Source organism: Anomaloglossus baeobatrachus, chromosome 7, assembly GCF_048569485.1.
Source record: "Anomaloglossus baeobatrachus isolate aAnoBae1 chromosome 7, aAnoBae1.hap1, whole genome shotgun sequence".
Classification (NCBI taxonomy): Eukaryota; Metazoa; Chordata; class Amphibia; order Anura; family Aromobatidae; genus Anomaloglossus; species Anomaloglossus baeobatrachus.
Window position 1 is genome coordinate 53,208,488 of NC_134359.1, and position 26,362 is coordinate 53,234,849.

General features: G+C 41.8%; 1 protein-coding gene across 2 annotated transcripts in view; it reads right to left on the reverse strand.

Moving 5' to 3' along the window:
- Window positions 1–22,690, reverse strand: part of STK39 (serine/threonine kinase 39) — a 511,018-nt gene extending 488,328 nt beyond the window's left edge. For both annotated transcript variants that reach the window (XM_075318852.1, XM_075318853.1), the window contains exon 1: window positions 22,487–22,690. In XM_075318852.1, coding sequence (XP_075174967.1) covers window positions 22,487–22,586 — 100 coding nt within the window. In that variant the 5' untranslated portion in view covers window positions 22,587–22,690. The remainder of the gene's footprint in view (window positions 1–22,486) is intronic.
- Window positions 22,691–26,362: the final 3,672 nt, after the last annotated feature.

Sequence of the window (26,362 nt, forward strand, 5' to 3'; positions counted from 1 at the left end):
ACAGTATATATAAGTAATGCATACCCATTATATTTGTTTCATTTTTTTGGCTGTGCTTTTCCTATGGATACATTATGGTTACGTGCCGTGATTGTCTTAAATCCCCCTCCTGCTACAGTTTTGTATTTTCTCCATACTTTACACTGCCACTTTTGCCATTCTCATTCACTGATGTGTATAAGATTACTATTAAAAGTCTGTGCATCAGGGGCTCAATTCTGACCCAGTACTGTAAAGACGTATAAGGAATAAAATCTGCAAGCAATAACATTTGTGCGCCATTCTGATACATTGTACTTTATAATCCTATTCTGGAAAATAAGTTTGTTTTGAAGTTTTTAAATCTTTTTCTTTTGCACTATAAACACTATAGAAGCCGGCGGCTGATAATAATCAACTGGTCCCTGCAATTCAGGAAATGTGCAAGTGACACCATTCTGAGCTGTACGACCCTAGAGATATACGCTACTTCTTTCTGCAAAAATGTGCAATGATCCCTGGGTCACACTCTAAGGGCACGATCATTGTAAATCTTCCAAAAACACCTTCCATTGCTTTTACATGGCAGATCAAGGTCATTGTTCATATGAACACTGAAAAGGACAAATCCCTCAGCAGATCTGCACCACTGCAAACTTCCGTTTTCCACTTTTGCTACCGGATTTGGCTGTCCGAGAGAATACAATTTATTTTGTTCTTATAGAAACCATCTTGTCTTATAACTGAATGATGTCATAGGGCTCAGCTAACACTGATGGGCGGGGAAGTTTCACATTTCCATACAAACCCCTGCGGCTCTTATTGGTGCATAGTTATTTCTTTGTTTGGGATACTATATAAACTGGTCATATGATGTAATAAAGCAGAAACTTTCAGTACACCACGGCGTGTGTGCTGTATTGCTTTCCCAAGCGCTTGTAAAACAAATCTTATTAATTTGAAGTTCACATGGCATATAGAAGGAGTGTATTTCACTCACAGGCTGCAATAATCCAGATGCAAAATTTTCCAGCAGTCATTGGTACCGGTTGATATTGGTGTACAGTATTTTACCAATCAAATAAAATGTATGTTTTGCAGTATGAAGTGCTGAAAATCCACAGAAGGATAAGACAAAGGCATTCATTGAGGAAAAACATATTTTTTTTTTTATTGCAGAAACTGCAGATTTATTTTTGTGGCTTAGTCAACAATCTAATTGGATTTTTTTTCATTTGTAGGGAAAGTCACATACATGGGATGTGGAATCTGTAAATCTGTGTCAAACCTTACAAGTGTACACGTGGCCTGATGGCTTATAGCTAGATAAGTCAGAGCTGAAATCTCTCAGCATCATAAGACGAACCTGCAGCAAATGTGCCCTGAAGAAAAAATTGTAACCGGACCCCCATCTACCATGTGCCCTTTATAATATTGGGGTCTTTTTATGTGGCAAAATTACTTCTCAATCAATTTATGTGACGCCCTGGCCTATGAGGTCATCACAAGGGGGCCGTGCAATCTGCCCTTCTGCATGGTACCCGCTCCTCCTTGGTTACGGGTTCTGTCAATTTGGTGTTCCTAAGAACAGGTATACACAAATCCTGAGGAACACTCTGCACCACACCCACCAAACACCCATTGGGCAGCCTGAGGGGAATAGGGACACCCAGATGGGGGGATGGAGGAGGGAGGGCAGAAATGTCAGTAGAGAGTAGAGTTGAGCAAAGAGACAGCGGTGCCAGGAAAGGTCACGCTGTGGAGCTGGGCTCCTGTACCCGTCCCAGGTGCCAGACGTTGGCCTGGCCAAAAGGAGTTGGAACCCCGGTCGCAGGAGGTAGTGACAGGGGGCACGGTGCTGCTACAGAGAGCAGGCCGGCTGCCTTGTGCTACAACCGGGCAGGGGCCAGGGCACGACGGGGTACGCGGACCCTAGGCTGGGAAGTAGCTTCATGCAGCCCAGTAATTCACCCGATGGGAACAGAGTCTTCAGAAACGGTTCACCACCCGCTCCAGAATCGGGGTACTAGCGCAACGAGGGGGATAGAACTTCCCACAACCGTCCAGAAAATCCCAAGCGTGAACCCTGAGAGCAAGCTCACCTTGCTAGCCACGCTGGTGAGCGGGACCCGAGTAGTTCCAAGTGAAAGGGATCCATACGAGAGACACACAGTGCCAAGGGACAAGGCGTCAGACCAACCAGCAACACCAAAGGGGCACGGACCTAGCGTGCTATGGGATAATGTTCGTGACGCCACCCACGGTGTGTGGTAATGGGAGAGACCACCGCTGCTGTTGGTGAGCCCGGTGACGGTGTTGAAGCAGCAGGATGTTTAACCCCTCCGTGGGTAGGGGGGTTTGGTGTCCCGGGGCCCGGTGATGGATGGAGTGGGGAACCCGTCGGGGGTGAAGGGATATCGGGTACTCACACAGTCCAAAGTCACTGACGCTGAAACCAGGTAAACCAAACTCCTGAATGCTCCGTCTAGTTTTTGTTTGCTTTTGCTAGTTTTTATTTGTGCTTTATTCTTCTTTGAATTTGCTAGTACATTCTTTTTATTTTGTTCTCCTGTGTTTTTTCTTTGTTATGTTCAGGTTTGGCATTTTGAGAAGTTTTCAACTGTTTTCCAATTGCGGGTTTTTAAAAAGTCACAAAAGTTTTGCTCAAATCTATTCCAGTCTCCCCCTTTGACCTGATTTGATGGACGGCAGAAAATTTGAAATTTTACGTCATTTGAGTAGAACCTGTGACTAAAACGTCACAAAAAAAAAAGTTACAGACAGAATTAAAGGGCATTTTTTTTTTATTTATGAACCATGTGTGTCCATCTGAAGAATTTGGCACCAAAAGTGCCAACGAATACCACAACTCAAATAAAGAAGAAAAGTCATACATGAAATTGCAAATGATGAATTGAGCCCTAAGAGCGTTTTTCAACTACAAGTGCATCTCAATAAATTAGAATATTATCAAAAAATTAATTCATTTCAGTAATTTAATACAAAAAGGGAAACGCATATATTATATAGAGTCATTACACACAGAGAGGAATCTATTCCTATATATTATATATTATATAGAGTCATTACACAAAGAGAGGAATCTATTCCTATATATTATATAGAGTCATTACACACAGAGGGATCTATTCCTATATATTATATAGAGTCATTACACACAGAGGGATCTATTCCTATATATTATATAGAGTCATTACACACAGAGGGATCTATTCCTATATATTATATAGAATCATTACACACAGAGGGATCTATTCCTATATATTATATAGAGTCATTACACACAGAGGGATCTATTCCTATATATTATATGTATAGATCCCTCTGTGTGTAATGATTCTATATAATATATAGGAATAGATCCCTCTGTGTGTAATGACTTTATATAATATATAGGAATAGATCCTCTGTGTGTAATGACTCTATATAATATATAGGAATAGATCCTCTGTGTGTAATGACTCTATATAATATATAGGATTAGATCCCTCTGTGTGTAATGACTCTATATAATATATAGGAATAGATCCTCTGTGTGTAATGCCTCTATATAATATATAGGAATAGATCCCTGTGTGTAATGACTCTATATAATATAAAGGAATAGATCCTCTGTGTGTAATGACTCTATATAATATATAGGAATAGATCCCTCTGTGTGTAATGACTCTATATAATATATAGGAATAGATCCATCTGTGTGTAATGATTCTATATAATATATAGGAATAGATCCCTCTGTGTGTAATGACTTTATATAATATATAGGAATAGATCCTCTGTGTGTAATGACTCTATATAATATATAGGAATAGATCTCTCTGTGTGTAATGACTCTATATAATATATAGGAATAGATCCCTCTGTGTGTAATGATTCTATATAATATATAGGAATAGATCCCTCTGTGTGTAATGACTTTATATAATATATAGGAATAGATCCTCTGTGTGTAATGACTTTATATAATATATAGGAATAGATCTCTCTGTGTGTAATGACTCTATATAATATATAGGAATAGATCCCTCTGTGTAATGACTCTATATAATATATAGGAATAGATCTCTCTGTGTGTAATGACTCTATATAATATATAGGAATAGATCACTCTGTGTGTAATGACTCTATATAATATATAGGAATAGCTCCCTCTGTGTGTAATGACTCTATATAATATTTAGGAATAGATCCCTCTGTGTGTAATGACTTTATATAATATATAGGAATAGATCCTCTGTGTGTAATGACTCTATATAATATATAGGAATAGATCTCTCTGTGTGTAATGACTCTATATAATATATAGGAATAGATCCCTCTGTGTGTAATGACTCTATATAATATATAGGAATAGATCTCTCTGTGTGTAATGACTCTATAATATATAGGAATAGATCTCTCTGTGTAATGACTAATGAGTGATATTATATGCATTCACTTTTTATATTGAATTATTGAAATAAATTAATTTATACACAAACTGCTTCCTCAATTGGAGAAATGTACAAGCAGAAAAAAAGATTTTTACCAAATAATTTGCAGAACTTCTTAGAAACACAAGCACAATCCATCTTATTCTGTATGAATGGGACGGGCCAGAAATCCCTGTATTCCAGTAACTATTCCCTATCACTCCTATATACTCCATGGTAGCGACACTGCTATATATAGACCACGCTGCTTCTGGCACATCAGTCTTCAGGGGATTCATCCCAGGAACTGAGAAAGCAATATCTCAAATAAATGGCGGTAAAATCTTCTGCAAAATTGCTAATTAAACCCTTTACGGTGCACAAACCTGCCGCTCTTTTCATACGGGAAATTGAATAATATCCAATACTGAATACTAACTACAAAAATGAAGCCTTTTCGGAATACTTCGGGGAAGGTAACTTGTCATTTTTCAACCAAAAATCATCCATCTGATCGGCCGCGCTGCTCCGGAATCAAAATATAAACTATTGCTTGTGCAGCGTTATTTGGCCACATATATCGTGCATGGACGGCAGAGGCGCATCACATAATGCATTACCATAAATCAGGCCCGGAGTCTAGAAAGCACGGAAAGCACGTAGACGACTGTCAGGATAGGAGTGTGCACTGCACCATAAATACTGGGTAAAGGTTAATGCAATATAGCCAATATAGCACTTATTTATTAACCCCTTCACCCCCCTAGCTTGTTTACTCCTTCCCGACCGGGACAATTTTTTTAAATTCTGGACAGTGCCACTTTATGCCGTAATAACTCTGGAACATCGTTATTTTTTTTTGTTAGGAAGTTATAAGGGTTCAAAGTTTATCAGCAATTTCTAATTTTTCCAACAATATTTAGCAAATCCAAAAACATATATTCACGCCTCTATACAGCTGCCTGGGTCCCCTGTCGGTCTCCAAGCCTTTTCTTCTGACAGTGACATCATGTGACCGCTGCAGTCAATCTGTGCCTATAGCAATGAAGATCAGTAGTTGGCTGCAGCAGTCACTTGTCTGTACGATTGGAATAGGGTGTATCTGTGCAGGGGAGCGAGTATGTAAGGGATTGGCAGGTGAGTATGTACCGACCCGCGCTCGGCTGCAGCCGAGCCGCTCGGGTCCGGGCTCGTTTGGTGGGTGGCTCGAGCGCCTCCGGACCCGGGGGTCACATTGCTCTGCAAGGGGTTGCTGGCAGTCTCAAGGGGGGTGGTTAGGTAGGTGTACGGCCGGAGCCGTGTTTGAGTTCGTGACGCCACCCACGGGATGTGGTGAAAGTAGACACCACCGCTGCAGTTAAGGGGCACCCGGGGGAGATGGTCGTGCAGCAAGATGTTAACCCCTCCGCGGGCAGGGATGGTGGCCCCGGGACCCGCTTGGGGAGAATGACAATTGGGCGGTGCGCGGCCGGATGGCACTGTTATACTCACGATTACTGACACACACAAGTCTCTGATGAACAAAGTTGATGGTGGTCGGTGCCTGCAGCCGGCTGCGTCTTGTCCCCCACCCGGGTTGGTGGTCTTGGCCTTCTTCCTGCACCTTGTTATGTTTGTGTAGACTGCCTGTGCCTTAGCAGCGGGAGTCCGCTCCCCGGCTGTGTATGTGTCGGTGGAGTCCATTTGCCCACAGGCGCTGGCCCGTGGGATCTCTCTGCCTGTGCGGTGGCTTTCTATCCCCCTCAGTGGGCTGTTGCCTTCTTTCGGGTCTTGGGATGGGAAAGGACCTAAGGTCCAGACCTTAATCAGTGAATTCGACGTGGTCCAGTGGCTTCTGGGCCTCGTTCTGGGTTTGAGTACCCCCCTTTGTGCTCCGGTTTCTAGTTGGTTCCCCGGTTCGGTACCGGCGGGCCACTACCCTGTCCCAGTCCCTTACGGTTCCACCTGGCCGTCTTCCCGTCTCCTGCAGGCCAGGCCACCGCCTGCCTCCTAGCCAAGGTACCAGGGCTACGACCCTGGCACCTGTCAGTTTTCGCTGCAGACCTGTCACCACAGGCCTGCTGCACTCTACTCCTCTCAACTCTACTGTCAACTAACAACTGAGAACTGTTACCTGCCTCAGACCCTCTGGACTCATTGGTGGGCGTGGCCAACTGCCTGGCTCCGCCCCCTGGTGTTACCATTAAGCTCTGAGAGAGGTGACTAGGTTTTAATGTGGTTGACTGCTGTTACCTTTTTAGGGGGACAGGTGTTATGCGGGGCCTATCTGTGACTACCTGGCTAGTCCAGGGCGTCACAAGTATATTTTCTTTTTGACAAAATTTGGACAACCCCTTTAAACCTGGTGCACTTCTGAGTGGTACATAACAACAGTCATGGACAAAAGTGTTGGCACCCTTGAAATTCTCCCAGAAAATTATTTCAATTACACATGTGTTATTCGCATTTTTATTTCCTTTGTGTGTATTGGAACAACTAAAAAAAAAAAAAAAAAAAAAAAAAAAAAAAAAAAAAAATTGGACATAATTTCCCACAAAACCCTAAAAATGGGCTGGAGGAAATTGTCTGCACCTTTCCAAAAATTGTGGGCAGACAACTTTGTCTCAACTCAAGTAAGTGATGCTTGTTCAAACTCTCCTGTGGCAAGTGACAGGTGTGGGCAATATGAAAATCACGCCTGAAAGCAGATAAGAGTGACACTACATCCTCTTTGTCAGGTAAGGAAACCGGTCTAAGGGCTCATGCGCACGTTACGTCGTGTCCCTGCAGAAATTTCTGCAGGGATTTGACAGCTCATGTGTGTTTCAAATCGCTGCAGAAACACTGCGCAATCGATGCAGCGTTTCTGCAGAAAAAAAGCCGATTTCTTGCGCTCGGGATGCTGCCTCTCCCATAGACAGAGCGGGAGCTGCATCCAAAGCGCACAGATTAAGTGACATGTTGCTTTTCAGAACGCAGCGATTTGGAACAAAATTTTGGCATCCAAATCGCTGCGCTCTCAAACGCAACGTGCGCACGTCTCATGCACAATCTATATAGATTGTGCAGGGGATGCAGGACGCATGCATTTACGCTGCGGTGCAATACGCAGCAAATGCATGAAATTCTGCAACGTGCGCAGGAGCCCTAAGGCTATGTGCGCACAGTGCGTTTTTCGCGGCGTTTTTGCGCGTTTTTCGGGTGCGTTTTTGGCCTTAAAACTGCAGGACTTTGCTTCCCCAGCAAAGTCTATGAGTTTTCATTTTTCCTGTCCGCACACATCTGTTTTTTTTACCTGCGTTTTTGAGTTAAAAAAAAAAATGGACATGTCAGTTCTTTCCTGCGTTTTTCTGCGTTTTCCCCCCATGCAATGCATTGGAAAAACGCAGCAAAACGCAGAGATCAAAAACGCAGCAAAACGCAGCCAAAAACGCACCAAATCGCGGCAAAAACGCATGCGTTTTTTGATGCGTTTTTTTTTGACGCAGGTGCGTTTTTGTGCGTTTTAAGCGGCCAAAAACGCATAAAAACGCAGCGTCAAAAAGACGCAGTGTGCGAACCTAGCCTAAGGCTACATGCGCACGCTGCATCTTTTTGTGTTCACAAACTGCAGCCAAAACTGCACCTTGTCAGAGAGAGCCTGTAAGGCTATGTGCGCACAGTGCGTTTTTCGCGGCGTTTTTGCGCGTTTTTCGGGTGCGTTTTTGGCCTTAAAACTGCAGGACTTTGCTTCCCCAGCAAAGTCTATGAGTTTTCATTTTTGCTGTCCGCACACATGTTTTTTTTACCTGCGTTTTTGAGTTAAAAAAAAAAAATGGACATGTCAGTTCTTTCCTGCGTTTTTCTGCGTTTTCCCCTCATGCAATGCATTGGAAAAACGCAGCAAAACGCAGAGATCAAAAACGCAGCAAAACGCAGCCAAAAACGCACCAAATCGCGGCAAAAACGCATGCATTTTTTTATGCGTTTTTTCGACGCAGGTGCGTTTTTGTGCATTTTTAGCGGCCAAAAAGGAACAAAAACGTAGCGTCAAAAAGACGCAGTGTGCGAACCTAGCCTAAATGTCACAAAAAATGCTTGTAATTGTAGGTGCGTTTTTGGTGCGTTTTTCACAGCATGCATTTTTGCTGCGTCTTTGTGACAAATGTTGACAAAAACGCAGGAAGAATAAACATGCTGCATTTTTTTGTCACAAACTTTTGACAAATAAAACGCTGACAAACTGCAATGTGCGCAGCAAATCTGACTTCTCATAGACTTTGCTGGGAAGTCAAATGTCAGAAAATTCTGACAACAAAACTGCAGCAAAAAACGCAGCAAAAAACGCAGCGTGCGCATGCATTCTTAGGTTATGTGCCCATGTACTTTTTGTTGCATTTTTTTCTTGCGTTTTTCCTTGCTTATTTTAATCAATAAAAGCAAGGAAAAGCATCCTAGCAAAGTCTATGAGAGTCGTGACTTGCTGTGCACACACTGCTTTTTTTTTCCTTGCAGATTTTGTTGCTGAAAAAAGTAGCAGCATGTCAATTGTTTGTGTTTTTTCCTGCGTTTCTATAATCCCCTGCAATGCTTTATCACTACGGAGGATTATATTGCAGCACTTTGCCTCACATACTGTGCATACAGCATGGTGTGTGAGGCTCTCCATAGCTCAGTAACCCGGGGTCATCATGCTGACAACCCAGGGTTAGTATGGCAGTGATCACAACATGGTGTGTGAGGCTCTCCGTAGCTCAGTAACCTGGGGTCCTCATGGTGATGACCCAGGGTTAATATGGCAGTGATCAGGTCCCTGTGATCGCATTCCAAGGACCTGATCGCCAGGGAGAGGTAAGTGATTTCTCTCCCTGCCTTCTGAATACTGAGATCGCAGCATTCGGGGGGTTTAAACTTTCGGGAGCGGCGCGGCCACCACTCCGGCAGTGAGAGCCAGGTCCCAGCTGTAACATCAGCCAGAGACCAGGCGTTGATTGTAGGGGTACAGCGCAGGAACCCCCGCAGTAGCCATGACTTAAAAAAGCAGGAAAAAACGCATATGAAAAAACGCAGAAACGCAATAAGAAATGTGCATTTTTTCTTGCTAAAACATGCTTTTTCATGTGCAGAAAAGAAGCACATGGGCACATAGCCTAAGGGATCGCTCACATCTGGGTGTAATAAATCGGTCCAATTTTCATCCAGGATAGTTGGACGTGTGAAATCCGTTTTGTTTTCCATGTGACATCTGAACGTGCAATTTTTTTCTCGGTGTCTTTACACGCAGATGTTAGCAAACAACTGTATCATGAGCCAAATATTGCATCTTCAGGACTGACCATGGATCCCCCTTCCCAAACCCAACCGCCTCAGGCTGTTGAGAGTTTGGGCCACAAGACCCCCGGACAAACTGCAAATCAGATTTTGACCGTGATATACAGACGTCTGAAGGAAAAGATATTAATCAATGGGGACGTTTTTCAAAAAGTAACACAAATATAAACATAAATCTCCTCAATGTCATCTTTGATAATGTGATATTTAAATCTGTTTTATTAATGGTTTTGGAACTATTGGATAAAAATTAATATTGCTCCCGTTAGTGGCCAGACAGCCCGTTTCTTGGGGTCTTAAATACTGGAGGGGCATTAATAACTACCTACAGGAACTATACTGACTGGTCATTCAGAAGATGTGAAAAAGAAGAACAAATCCATAGAAGGACAGTAAATCTCCTAATTTTCGTTATAGTGACAAACCTCAATTTCGTACACCCTAAGGCCACGTCCAGATCTTCCACGGAACACACAAGGTACAGCACAGTATATGGCAATTTTCAACAACCAATTCACACGTGAAGGAAAACTGGAGCCGATTCTCAGTTGCCCTGTGGGTTCTTATTCTTACTATATTGCAAATTTGCTATGACAAATCCATTGCAAAATCTAACATGTAACATAGAAGACCCCCTCCAAAAATACAAGACACCCAGGAGTGGATAAAACCCACCATAAACCCTTATATTATGTCTTCTTCACTGCCATACCCCTTCACGGACCCTCGTATTCACCATCACCTAAAGGTGCCCCCCACATGGAGGGTCACCTATGTCATCTCACGACAAACACTTACAGGTAGAAGCACACACAAACTTAAGGTATATACGTATATATATAGTAGGAGCACACACAAACCTAAGATATATACATATATATATATATATATATATATATATAGAGATATATATATATATATATATATATATATATATATATATATACATACTGTATATATATACAGTGTGTATATATATAACAGATCAAAAGTTTGGACACACCCTCTCATTCAAAGAGTTTTCTTTATTTTCATGACTCTAAAAATTGTAGATTCACATTGAAGAAATCAAAACGATGAATTAAATACTTAAAAAGTGAACAACTGAAAATAAGTCTTATATTCTAGATTCTTCAAAGTAGCCACCTTTTGCTTCGATTACTGCTTTGCACACTCTTGGCATTCTCTTGATGAGCTTCAAGAGGTAGTCATCGAAAATGGTTTTCCAACAGTCTTGAGGGAGTTCCCAGAGCTGCTTAGCACTTGTTGGCCCTTTTGCCTTCACTCTGCGGTCCAGCTCACCCCAAACCATCTCGATTGGGTTCAGGTCTGGTGACTGTGGAGGCCATGTCATCTGGCGTACCACCCCATCACTATCCTTCTTAGTCAAATAGCCCTTACGCAGCCTGGAGGTGTGTTTGGGCTCATTGTCCTGTTGAAAAATAAATGATGGTCCAACTAAACGCAAACCGGATGGAATAGCACGCCGATGCAAGATGCTGTGGTAGCTATGCTGGTTCTGAATGCCTTCAATTTTGAATAAATCCCCAACAGTGTCATCAGCAAAGCACCCCCACACCATCACACCTCCTCCTCCATGCTTCACGGTGGAAACCAGCCATGTAGAGTCCATCCGTAAATCTTTTCTACAAAGACACGGTGGTTGGATCCAAAGATCTCAAATTTGGACTCATCAAACCAAAGCACAGACTTACACTGGTCTAATGTCCATTCCTTGTGGTCTTTAGCCCAAACAAGGCTCTTCTGCTTGTTGCCTGTCCTTAGCAGTGGTTTCCTAGCAGCTATTTTACCATGAAGGCCTGCTGCACAAAGTCTCCTTTTTATAGTTGTTCTAGAGATGAGAAGGTGTGTCCAAACTTTTGATCTGTACTGTATATACAGTGTGTGTATATATATATATATATATATATATATATATATATATATATATATATATATATATATATATATACATATATATATACCTTAGGTTTGTGTGTGCTCCTACCATATATATATATATATATATATATATATATACGTATATACCTTAGGTTTGTGTGTGCTCCTACCATACATATAAGTATATACCTTAGGTTTGTGTGTGCTCCTACCATGCATATAAGTATATACCTTAGGTTTGTGTGTGCTCCTACCATATATATATATATATATACGTATATACCTTAGGTTTGTGTGTGCTCCTACCATGCATATAAGTATATACCTTAGGTTTGTGTGTGCTCCTACCATATATATATATATATATATATATATATACGTATATACCTTAGGTTTGTGTGTGCTCCTACCATACATATAAGTATATACCTTAGGTTTGTGTGTGCTCCTACCATGCATATAAGTATATACCTTAGGTTTGTGTGTGCTCCTACCTGTAAGTGTTCGTCATGACATGATATAGGTGACCCTCTGTGTGGGGGGCACCTTTAGGTGATGGTGAATACGGGGGTCCGTATATATATATATATATATATATATATATATATCTATATATATACATATATACGGACCACCTACTTTTGGACCACCCTGTATGTGTGTATATATAATATATATATATATATATATATATATATATATACAGTTAGGTCCAGAAATATTTGGACAGTGACACAAGTTTTGTTATTTTAGCTGTGTTACAAAAACATGTTCAGAAATACAATTATATATATAATATGCGCTGAAAGTGCACACTCCCAGCTGCAATATGAGAGTTTTCACATCCAAATCGGAGAAAGGGTTTAGGAATCATAGCTCTGTAATGCATAGCCTCCTCTTTTTCAAGGGACCAAAAGTAATTGGACAAGGGACTCTAAGGGCTGCAATTAACTCTGAAGGCGTCTCCCTCGTTAACCTGTAATCAATGAAGTAGTTAAAAGGTCTGGGGTTGATTACAGGTGTGTGGTTTTGCATTTGGAAGCTGTTGCTGTGACCAGACAACATGCGGTCTAAGGAACTCTCACTTGAGGTGAAGCAGAACATCCTGAGGCTGAAAAAAAAGAAAAAATCCATCAGAGAGATAGCAGACATGCTTGGAGTAGCAAAATCAACAGTCGGGTACATTCTGAGAAAAAAGGAATTGACTGGTGAGCTTGGGAACTCAAAAAGGCCTGGGCGTCCACGGATAACAACAGTGGTGGATGATTGCCGCATACTTTCTTTGGTGAAGAAGAACCCGTTCACAACATCAACTGAAGTCCAGAACACTCTCAGTGAAGTAGGTGTATCTGTCTCTAAGTCAACAGTAAAGAGAAGACTCCATGAAAGTAAATACAAAGGGTTCACATCTAGATGCAAACCATTCATCAATTCCAAAAATAGACAGGCCAGAGTTAAATTTGCTGAAAAACACCTCATGAAGCCAGCTCAGTTCTGGAAAAGTATTCTATGGACAGATGAGACAAAGATCAACCTGTACCAGAATGATGGGAAGAAAAAAGTTTGGAGAAGAAAGGGAATGGCACATGATCCAAGGCACACCACATCCTCTGTAAAACATGGTGGAGGCAACGTGATGGCATGGGCATGCATGGCTTTCAATGGCACTGGGTCACTTGTGTTTATTGATGACATAACAGCAGACAAGAGTAGCCGGATGAATTCTGAAGTGTATAGGGATATACTTTCAGCCCAGTTTCAGCCAAATGCCGCAAAGTTGATCGGACGGCGCTTCATAGTACAGATGGACAATGACCCCAAGCATACAGCCAAAGCTACCCAGGAGTTCATGAGTGCAAAAAAGTGGAACATTCTGCAATGGCCAAGTCAATCACCAGATCTTAACCCAATTGAGCATGCATTTCACTTGCTCAAATCCAGACTTAAGACGGAAAGACCCACAAACAAGCAAGACCTGAAGGCTGCGGCTGTAAAGGCCTGGCAAAGCATTAAGAAGGCGGAAACCCAGCGTTTGGTGATGTCCATGGGTTCCAGACTTAAGGCAGTGATTGCCTCCAAAGGATTCGCAACAAAATATTGAAAATAAAAATATTTTGTTTGGGTTTGGTTTATTTGTCCAATTACTTTTGACCTCCTAAAATGTGGAGTGTTTGGAAAGAAATGTGTACACTTCCTACAATTTCTATCAGATATTTTTGTTCAAACCTTCAAATTAAACGTTACAATCTGCACTTGAATTCTGTTGTAGAGATTTCATTTCAAATCCAATGTGGTGGCATGCAGAGCCCAACTCGCGAAAATTGTGTCACTGTCCAAATATTTCTGGACCTAACTGTATATCCAGGGTGGTCCAAAAGTAGGTGGACAGTATGTTTAACAGTTTAATAGCATTATGAAGGGGAGATTTATCAGCCATGGTGTAAAGTGAAACTGACTCAGTTGCCCTTAGCAACCAATCAGATTCCACTTTTCATTCTTCACAGACTCTTTGGAAAATGAAAGGTAGAATCTGATTGGTTGCTAAGGGCAACTGAGTCAGTTTCACTTTACACCATGTTTGATAAATCTCCCCCTTCACAACCCTATTACACATACTGTCCACCTACTTTTGGACCACCCTGTATATATACATTTTTTTGACCTGTGTAAGAAGGCATAGTCTGCTGTGCTTTACCGTACAGTGTGTACATACAGCGTGCTAAATATATTTGGAACATTGGGGCTTATGTGTGACATTTAGCACTGTATGGCTACACGGGGGCAGACGTCCATACCTTACAATCCCGGAGATATATGGAAAGGAACACCCCTAACACATACATCTAATGTTTAGTGAACAGAACCTAAAAGAATCATTCATTACAGAATTTTTGAAGGCTCCTTAAAGCAACACTCCAGCATTTTTTTCAGCGCTGGAGTGGTGTTTTCAGTGTAAGTCCCCTGCGTCTTGCGTTATGTTCATCCTCTGGTGTTTTATACTTTTTTGGGGGTCCTGCACAATCATCTTGTGCCAGTAACTTATGACTGGTCAGAATTCAGAAGTTACATCACAAACTCCCAATACAAGTCTATGAAAGCGAGAAGGAGACCAAAACGAGGCTCTCATAGACTTGTATTGAGTTTTTACTTCCGGCGCGCTCCATGAAACATTGGAGCTTTAGGCAGGTCACAACTCCCAGGACATGGACAGGAGTGGCGGCGATAGGTGAGTATAAGACAGGGAGGAGGGGGTTTAAACAACCACTCCTGTGCCATTTTTGCAGCACTGGAGTACGGTTTTTAATCTAAGTCTCCAGCTCCTGTCCTTTTACTCTGCTGTCTTCACCTTTTATTGACCCCACTGCATTCCAGTAGGGCCATCTTGTAACCGTAACCTTTGAATGGCCAGACGTTATTTATATACAATCTCTCAATACAAGTCTATAAGAGCAAGAACACGGCCTGGACGAGGCTCTCATAGACTAGTATTGAGGGGGCCACGTTGTTAGTCACTGGCCGTGGGACTAGAGGGCTGTGAACCTGCCGACATCCCTGGGGCCTTTTCTGATTAGTAGGTCAGCTGTGACATCATTGTTACAGCATGACACACAAATGACATCAATCAGAAGAAGCATCATGGATGCTGGCTGGTAAGAGTTTCTTTGCAAGGTTCTGGTCCACCAGTCACGGACTACCTGAATTGCCATTAGACCGGAGTCCTGTAAATCTTTTTGCTCAACTATTATACAAGAAACTCCTTGTTTCAGATTTTGCCGTCCTGTGTTCTCCATTTCAACACTTCTACTTTCTATAGTTAGCGAAAACGGAGGAAATCAAAGAAACCACAAGATTACACTAATTAATATATACAGTATAACAATGGAGACACATAGCTCTGCATAGGAGCTGTGTACGTAAAGTAACAATATAACCTTATTCAGGACTATTTACAAAGTCCATTCATTTGTTTTGATGCTTTGGAGTAATAAAAAGTGAGTGCAAACTTCTGGATACCCCTCCAACAATTACATTAAATAACAATAATGATAATAATAATAATAATAATAATAATAATAATAATAATAACAATAATAATAAACAAAATAAATCTAACTATTCTATACACATAGGGAAACCCCATAACCAATATATTCAGTACGGAAGGAATTATCATATATCAAGATGTGCAATCAACTGTAACAATTAGAGGAGAACCGATCAATACCTCGCTCAATAATCATTGCTTCGCTGTTGGAAAATGCTGGAATTCCCTCGTTAGGAGAATATATTGGTTGTACCTAAGGCTGTGTTCACATGTTCTTTGAACAGAATGTCAGCAAAACGTATTTTTGCTACAATTGCGGCAAAAATGAAACACAGCTTAAAGTGTAGCAGGAATTTATATATATATATATATATATATATATATATATATATATATATATATATATATATATATATATATATATTTATATATAATAAATCTCTCAAACTATTAATTTAGAAAATTGTAATGTGGTCTCATTTTAGTATCTGTGGTATCTGGTATTGCCTATTGGTTACACGCTACGATATATCTAACGATATGTCATCAGGGTCACGTTGATAGTGACGCACATCCGGCATCGTTAGAGATATCGTAGCGTGTGACAGCTATGAATGACTGTGATCGAGCAAAAATACTCACCTTGTCGTTGCTCGTTGACACGTCGTTCATTTTCAAAAAATCGATCAATTTCCTGGATGCAGGTTGTTCGTCGCTCCCGCGGCAGCACACATCGCTCCGTGTGACACCCCGGGAACGACGAACACAGCTTACCTGCATCCCGCCGGCAATGCAGAAGGAAGGAGGTGGGTGGGATGTTACGCACCGCTCATCTCCGCCCCTCCGCTTCGATTGGGCAGCCGCTGTTTGACGTCGCGGTGACGCCGAACGTCCCTCCCCCTTCAGGAATTGGATATTCACCGCCCACAGTGAGGTCGTTCAGGAGGTAAGTACGTGTGACGGGGGTTACCGACTTTGTGCGACACGGGCAACAAAATGCCCGTGTCGCACAAACGATGGGGGCGGGTGTGATCGCACGACAAATCGTAGCGTGTAAAGCAGCCTTTATTCCTTCCAAAGACAATACTAAGGACCAGGGGGCATTCACTGCGAGTGGAAGAAAATGGATTCCGGCAGCTAAATAGGAAAGGGTTCTTTACAGTTAGAGCAGTCAGACTGTGGAATGCCGACCACAAGAGGTAGTAATGGCAGATACTATAACAGCTTTTATAAAAGGGCTGGATGATTTCCTCACTACACACAACATTGTAGGTTATTATAAATGATTTAGTGACAAAATGTAGAATTGGTGGAGGAAGGTTAAACTAGATGGACCTAGGTCTTTTTTCAACCTATGTAACTATGTAATAATATGGTAAGTTTGGGTATGGCTGTAATTCGCAATGGAAGCATTTTGCGGTGTATGGACCTATCGTAAAATATCTGTTTTGGCCATGAATGAGGCACACAGGTACAAGGCCCATTATCCCAGAACGAGTCGTGTCCCTGCCTGTCCATTATATCATAGAACTGGTTTGGTCTCCTATCACATTACGAAAATAGAGAAGTGTCATATTAATTGTCAGGAAAAAGAATCTGAAAACTTTGAGAAGTTGATATAGAAAGTATATTGGAAAATTGTAAAACTTTCCTTTATAGGACGGCTAAACTCACACAAAAGTATAAAAAAAAATCATCCAAGCTTCATCCAGAAAACTTCGACGATTTTTTTTTTTTTGCATTTGCAATCTAAATGTATCGGTTATTAAAAATGTACAACACTAAATAGTTTCCTGTGTTAAAGATTAGCAATGTTGCCTTACATTTCGATGCTACGCGGCGGCTCTGCACAGAATAGGAGTTTATTTTTGTGCCTCCATAGACTGGAATGGGGGATATCCTCCAACACATGGAAAAGCGAATGCGCAGATTCGTTCCATGAAAAATCGCTCATCTTCAAAGCTCCATGTAATAATATAGGTCTAAGTTCTGCTTGTGTGCGGTCCAGTTTTTCACAGACCAAAAACTTTACTTGTGTGAACTTGGCCAATAAATAACCTTTATTTGCTGAAACAAGATATCCATCAAACGGGCGATGAATCTCTCATGCGATAGCATCGGATGGATTATGCAAACGACACTCGGCTCAAATTCTGCTCCGAGCGTGAGCGAGTGTCATTCATTGTGATCACATTCTCTCGTATGCAACAATCGGAGCACAAGTGCAGAGAAGACGGCAATTCATTTCTCCATCTTCTCCATTGTCTGTATCGACGTATATCAGACTGCACTCGGATGACATCTGAGTGCAGTCTGATGTTTCACAAGTACCCATAGACTTGTATGTGGGCGCACCAACAAATATACACTGCAAATATACACTGCAAATATACACTGCCAATCACAGCATGTGTACGGGGAGATAAGGTATGCACACCAGTGACTATGTAAGGGGAATACATGAAATAGCAGAAACTGCTGTGTGAATACTGACTTGAAAAATCCAATAGCTATATGCAAGAGTGAAAATGTGAAAAATGGAATCTGCATTACTGCCATGAACATATGAATCAAGAGAAATTTAGCTACTGAATTGATCAATGCAATAGAGCCCCAACATTTTTTCGTTTGTGAACCCTCCCCAACCACACCTATTGCCAATCCATATCATACGCATATATAGCCTGGGTCTCAGCTTCCCATACACGGTAAGTTTTTTAACTGCATGAGAGGACACACACAAGCTAGGGACCCCAACGTAGAGAAATACTTTGGCGTAGTGTTGGGGCTCTATTGCATTGATCAATTCAGTAGCTAAATTTCTCTTGATTCATATGTTCATGGCAGTAATGCAGATTCCATTTTTCACATTCTCACTCTTGCATATAGCTATTGGATTTTTCAAGTCAGTATTCACACAGCAGTTTCTGCTATTTCATGTATTCCCCTTCCATAGTCACTGGTGTGCATACCTTATCTCCCCATAGTGATGTTTTTTTAGGTTTTTGCACCCAGTTCAGACTTAGAATGGTGTTCCAAACGTTATTCCTATTTGTTAATCACAGCATGTGGTGATTTTTTTCTCATGTCAAACCAACATTAGGGGAAAAAACGCTGATGGGCACTGCCCCATAGTTAACATTGAGCTGACTACTATCCGATAATACACCGAATAGCACTCAACAGATGTATACGACAGGGTGAGCGAGCCCTAACTCTCAGCAGATACAAGCTGTACCTTTTAGACTTCATCCAATTGGTAATTTATAATGATGAGCGAGTACTACGATTCTTGGGGGCTCAGTACTCGTAACTAGCATGGTAGTGCTCGCTCATCACTAGTTACCAGTACCTGAGCATGGTAGTGCGCGCTCATCACTAGTTACGAGTACAGAGCACCCGAGCATGGTAGTGCGCGCTCATCACTAGTTACGAATACAGAGCACCCGAGCATGGTAGTGCGCGCTCATCACTAGTTACGAATACAGAGCACTCGAGCATGGCAGTGCTCGCTCATCACTAGTTACGAGTACTGAGCACCTGAGCATGGTAGTGCTCACTCATCACTAGTTACGAATACTGAGCACTGGAGCATGGTAGTGCCCACTCATCACTAGTTACAAGTACTGAGCACTGGAGCATGGTAGTGCCCGCTCATCACTAGTTATGATTACCGAGCATTCGAGCATTGTAGTGCCCGCTCATCACTAGTTACAAATACAGAGCACCTGAGCATGGTAGTGCTCACTCATCACTAGTTATGAGTACCGAGCACCCGAGCATGGTAGTGCTCACTCATCACTAGTTACGAATACTGAGCACTGGAGCATGGTAGTGCCCACTCATCACTAGTTACAAGTACTGAGCACTGGAGCATGGTAGTGCCCGCTCATCACTAGTTATGATTACCGAGCATTCGAGCATTGTAGTGCCCGCTCATCACTAGTTACAAATACAGAGCACCTGAACATGGTAGTGCCCGCTCATCACTAGTTATGAGTACCGAGCACCCGAGCATGGTAGTGCGCGCTCATCACTAGTTACAAATACAGAGCACCTGAGCATGGTAGTGCCCGCTCATCACTAGTTACGAGTACCGAGCACTCAAGCATTGTAGTGCCCGCTCATCACTAGTTACGAGTACCAAGCACCCGAGCATAGTAGTTGTGGAGACACGGGGCTACTCAGACAACACAGGGTGAGGGAACCACAATAATTAGACTTTATTGGATCCCCAAACAATTAACGGCACATAATACATAACCAGCAAAACACACAAATGTAACAGGCAACAGAGTCCCACCCTTCTGCTGGCTCACCACGGATTTAGAATGTCCATGCCTCACAGTTTCCAGGGCTACTTACTCCAATCCAGCAGCACCCCGCTTTCGGCGGGCACCCACCGAGAATGGAATAACGCCAGATTTAGGAAGCTGTCTGAGGTCTGCAAAGTCTGTAACAGGTGACTGAACTGTCTCAACCTGAGTGTCCTCCTTAGGTAGTCCTGGTATGATGATACAATCCTGGCAGCCGGAGTCGAAATCCCTAGGCTGTGGATATGGTCTCCAACCGGAACCGGAGTCCCTAGATTGAAGCCATAAGATATCCTGATCCTCTAGTCAGCTCCTAAGAGCTTAGACTGGATCCATCAGCATCCATCAACAACCCCCTGGTAGCTTAAAGAAATCCCTTTTATAGCCACAGCCTTCCACTTGGATACACTGCGTCCTCATCGATTGGTTGGACAAGATCGCCTCTCCCATTGGATGAATCTCAAGCTGCATGGACAATGTTCATCCAAATGATGTCTACAGAAAGACTGAGGGTATACATGTAGTCTGGAATGCACAGACTAGATAATGGCTACTAAGGTAATCACATTAGCAATACACAACTACAATACAATGATTACTGGAAGAGTCTGGAGAAACAATACGTCTGGCTTTCAGTGGCCAACACAATTACATGAGTCAACAAGAGTCTTGTAAAAACAATGAGGGACTTATCCCTCGTCTAGAAACAATCTATCATCCTGTCTGGCTGAATTTTAAGAAACTTTAACCCATGAGAGTCCATGTCGTCACAGTAGTGCTCGCTCATCACTAGCTACGATTACTGAGCACTCGAGCATGGTAGTGCTTGCTCATCACTAGTTATGAGTACCGAGCACTCGAGCATTGTAGTGCTCGCTCATCACTAGTTACGAGTACCGAGCACTCGAGCATTGTAGTGCCCGCCCATCACTAGTTACGAGTACTGAGCACCCGAGCATGGTAGTGCCCGCTCATCACTAGTTATGAGTACTGAGCACCCGAGCATGGTAGTGCCCACTCATCACTAGTTACGAGTACCGAGCACTTGAGCATGGTAGTGCTCGCTCATCACTAGTTACGAGTACTGAGCACCTGAGCATGGTAGTGCTCTCTCATCACTAGTTACGAGTACTGAGCACCCGAGCATGGTAGTGCCCACTCATCACTAGTTACGAGTACCGAGCACTCGAGCATGGTAGTGCTCGCTCATCACTAGTTACGAGTACTGAGCACCCGAGCATGGTAGTGCTCGCTCATTACTAGTTACGAGTACTGAGCACCCGAGCATGGTAGTGCCCACTCATCACTAGTTACGAGTACCGAGCACCCGAGCATGGTAGTGCCCGCTCATCACTAGTTACGAGTACTGAGCACCCGAACATGGTAGTGCCCGCTCATCACTAGTTACCAGTACTGAGCACCCGAGCATGGTAGTGCTCACTCATCACTAGTTACCAGTACTGAGCACCCGAGCATGGTAGTGCTCTCTCATCACTAGTTACGAGTACTGAGCACCCGAGCATGGTAGTGCCCACTCATCACTAGTTACGAGTACCGAGCACTCGAGCATGGTAGTGCTCGCTCATCACTAGTTACGAGTACTGAGCACTCGAGCATGGTAGTGCCCGCTCATCACTAGTTACGAGTACAGAGCACCAAGCATGGTAGTGCCCGCTCATCACTAGTAAATTACATTGGCTCATGTGACAGGTACTAATGATGGCTGACAGACCCCACATTCCTCATTTTACAGCTAATTTTTTTTTTTTGACAAATATGAAGATTGTGATGGATTCTGACCATTTAACTTCAGTTTGTTAAACAGAATCCAATGATATAAAGTGCGATATTTCTTTTTTTACACGCGGACACATAGTACATGTGAATTGTGTCATTATAGGGTCGTTATGGGGTCAGTGTTCTCTTCGTTGTGACCCTAAAAAAACAGCGGTGAAAGTAAACCCTTCATTTAGTATGGATTCGTATCAACTAGTAAATTGCAGATTGTTAATCTGGCGATGGACGGATTAGCGACACGCGTCCGGTCATTATCGGCCCGGATTCCTGGAGTGGATCAGCACCACACATGATTGCGGTTACAATGGCGTCAATACTCTGGACAGCATCATGGCTCAGGCCGGCTGTGGACACAAGTTGTAAAATGCCACATGATGCAGCAGACTGTGAGCGGGCACCATCACCATGTCCTTGAGCAGCATCCTCTGTGATGACAAGGACCAGCACCTCCTCCAGATACAGGCATGAGCAGATACACAGGGGAACTGCAGGAATTGGGTGTAGTAGGTGTGATCTTAAAGGGGAAGCCCAGAGTGACAGGGGACACCTCTCCTGCAGGGGGGGGTGATGCAATGAGCAGGGAACTTTCTCAGTCCTTGCTCTATGGACAGCCAGGACATGGGCAGCATCCCTGCAGTGCCAGCTGTGTGCGGAGGAGCTGGAGGCCTCTGCTGCCACCTGACTGATGCCCTGGCACCACACAACACACAACACATTGCACTAACCAATAACCTCCTGGAGCTCGTAGCTGTCCCTGCAGATGGGCCACCCGAGGGGCTGTGCGGGGGGCTGGCCGTGCCCCGGGGACTCGCTCTGCTCCGCCATGCTGCTGCCGGGGAGGGGGATGCTGCTGCGGGCACCTCTGCTGCGGGCGGCCACCTCACTAGTCACTGACAGCCGGGCAGGCACAGGGCTGGAGAGGAGGAGGAGGGGAGAGGAGGGAGGTGCAGCCGGGGCTTCCTCCTGGGTGACAGCGGAGGGAGGTGGCGCCTCCTCAGTCCCCGGCCTCCAGCGATCATACCTAGGACGGGCACAGCTGGCACCGAGCGCACGGGCACTGTGCTGCATCACCGACACTGCTCTTATGTGATATTACTGGCAGTAGATGTATGCCATCAGTCACATTTTATATTTACTTATTACAACAATTCAGGGGAAGCAGAGTACAGAAAGTGTATATAACAGAGTGTACAGGAATATATACTATCACTGCAATGTGCGTGTGTTACCTTTATATCACTGTGTCACAACCACTATCCAGTGTATATAGGATATTAGCACTGTGATATATAAAGACTACTATTTCTACTATTTACAGTACCAGCAAACCCTGAGAGTCCAGATTATATATATATATATATATATATATATATATATATATATATATATATACACATATATATATATATACATATATATATACATATATATATACATAAATATATATATATATATATATATATATATATATATATATATATATATATACACATATATATATATATACATATATATATACATATATATATACATAAATATATATATATATATATATATATATATATATACATATATACATGTATATATATACATATATATATATATATATATATACATATATATACATATATATATATATATATATGTATATATATATATATATATACATACACACATATATATATACATATACATATATATACATATATATATATATATATATACATATATATATACATATATACATGTATATATATATAAATATATATATATACATGTATATATATACATATATATATATATATATACACACATATATATATACATATGTACATATATATATATATATATATATATATATATATATATATATATATATATATATATATATATATATATATATATATATATACATATATATCAAACAAGATGAAGAAGGATAAGAAGGATCCAGCAAGGCAGAATGACTCCAAAGGGCAACAAAAGTAGTTGTTTTTTTTTCTCTGACTTTATTATCTAAGAATAAAAAATTCCAGAGCTCTTGACAAGTTGTTAAGTGCAAGGTATATGCGGTATGGACAATATGTCCATGCTGCATATACCTTGCACTTAACAACTTGTCAAGAGCTCTGGAATTTTTTATTCTTAGATAATAAAGTCAGAGAAAAAAAAACAAAAAAACTTTTGTTGCCCTTTGGAGTCAGACAGGTGAGCTGGTCTACAACCTTTATTTAAAAAAAAAATAAAAAAAAAAAATATATACAGTCAGGGCCAGAAATATTTGGACAGTGACACAAGTTTTGTTATTTTAGCTGTTTACAAAAACATGTTCAGAAATACAATTATATATATAATATGGGCTGAAAGTGCACACTCCCAGCTGCAATATGAGAGTTTTCACATCCAAATCGGAGAAAGGCTTTAGCAATCATAGCTCTGTAATGCATAGCCTCCTCTTTTTCAAGGGACCAAAAGTAATTGGACAAGGGACTCTAAGGGCTGCAATTAACTCTGAAGGCGTCTCCCTCGTTAACCTGTAATCAATGAAGTAGTTAAAAGGTCTGGGGTTGATTACAGGTGTGTGGTTTTGCATTTGGAAGCTGTTGCTGTGACCAGACAACATGCGGTCTAAGGAACTCTCAATTGAGGTGAAGCAGAACATCCTGAGGCTGAAAAAAAAGAAAAAATCCATCAGAGAGATAGCAGACATGCTTGGAGTAGCAAAATCAACAGTCGGGTACATTCTGAGAAAAAAGGAATTGACTGGTGAGCTTGGGAACTCAAAAAGGCCTGGGCGTCCATGGATGACAACAGTGGTGGATGATCGCCGCATACTTTCTTTGGTGAAGAAGAACCCGTTCACAACATCAACTGAAGTCCAGAACACTCTCAGTGAAGTAGGTGTATCTGTCTCTAAGTCAACAGTAAAGAGAAGACTCCATGAAAGTAAATACAAAGGGTTCACATCTAGATGCAAACCATTCATCAATTCCAAAAATAGACAGGCCAGAGTTAAATTTGCTGAAAAACACCTCATGAAGCCAGCTCAGTTCTGGAAAATTATTCTATGGACAGATGAGACAAAGATCAACCTGTACCAAAATGATGGGAAGAAAAAAGTTTGGAGAAGAAAGGGAACAGCACATGATCCAAGGCACACCACATCCTCTGTAAAACATGGTGGAGGCAACGTGATGGCATGGGCATGCATGGCTTTCAATGGCACTGGGTCACTTGTGTTTATTGATGACATAACAGCAGACAAGAATAGCCGGATGAATTCTGAAGTGTACCGGGATATACTTTCAGCCCAGATTCAGCCAAATGCCGCAAAGTTGATCGGACGGCGCTTCATAGTACAGATGGACAATGACCCCAAGCATACAGCCAAAGCTACCCAGGAGTTCATGAGTGCAAAAAAGTGGAACATTCTGCAATGGCCAAGTCAATCACCAGATCTTAACCCAATTGAGCATGCATTTCACTTGCTCAAATCCAGACTTAAGACGGAAAGACCCACAAACAAGCAAGACCTGAAGTCTGCGGCTGTAAAGGCCTGGCAAAGCATTAAGAAGGAGGAAACCCAGCGTTTGGTGATGTCCATGGGTTCCAGACTTAAGGCAGTGATTGCCTCCAAAGGATTCGCAACAAAATATTGAAAATAAAAATATTTTGTTTGGGTTTGGTTTATTTGTCCAATTACTTTTGACCTCCTAAAATGTGGTGTTTGTAAAGAAATGTGTACAATTCCTACAATTTCTATCAGATATTTTTGTTCAAACCTTCAAATTAAACGTTACAATCTGCACTTGAATTCTGTTGTAGAGGTTTCATTTCAAATCCAATGTGGTGGCATGCAGAGCCAAACTCGCGAAAATTGTGTCACTGTCCAAATATTTCTGGACCTAACTATATATATATATATATATATATATATATATATATATATAATGAACATATTTATACTGTATATATATATATATATATATATATATATATATATATATAAATATATATATATACAGTACAGACCAAAAGTTTGGACACACCTTCTCATTCAAAGAGTTTTCTTTATTTCCATGACTCTGAAAATTGTAGATTCACATTGAAGGCATCAAAACTATGAATTAACACGTGTGGAATGAAATACTTAACAAAAAAGTTTGAAACAACTGAAAATATGTCTCATATTCTAGGTTCTTCAAAAGTAGCCACTTTTTGCTTTGATTACTGCTTTGCACACTCTTGGCATTCTCTTGATGAGCTTCAAGAGGCAGTCACCGGAATTGGTCTTGCAACGGAGTTCCCAGAGATACTTAGCACTTGTTGGTCCTTTTGCCTTCACTCTGCGGTCCAGCTCACCCCAAACCATCTCGATTGGGTTCAGGTCTGGGGACTGTGGAGGCCAGGTCATCTGGTGTAGCACCCCATCACTCTCCTTCTTAGACAAATAGCCCTTACACAGCCTGGAGGTGTGTTTGGGGTCATTGTCCTGTTGAAAAATAAATGATGGTCCAACTAAACGCAAACCGGATGGAATAGCACGCCCTGCAAGACGCTGTGGTAGCTATGCTGGTGTTTCACACTTTTTTAAGTATTTC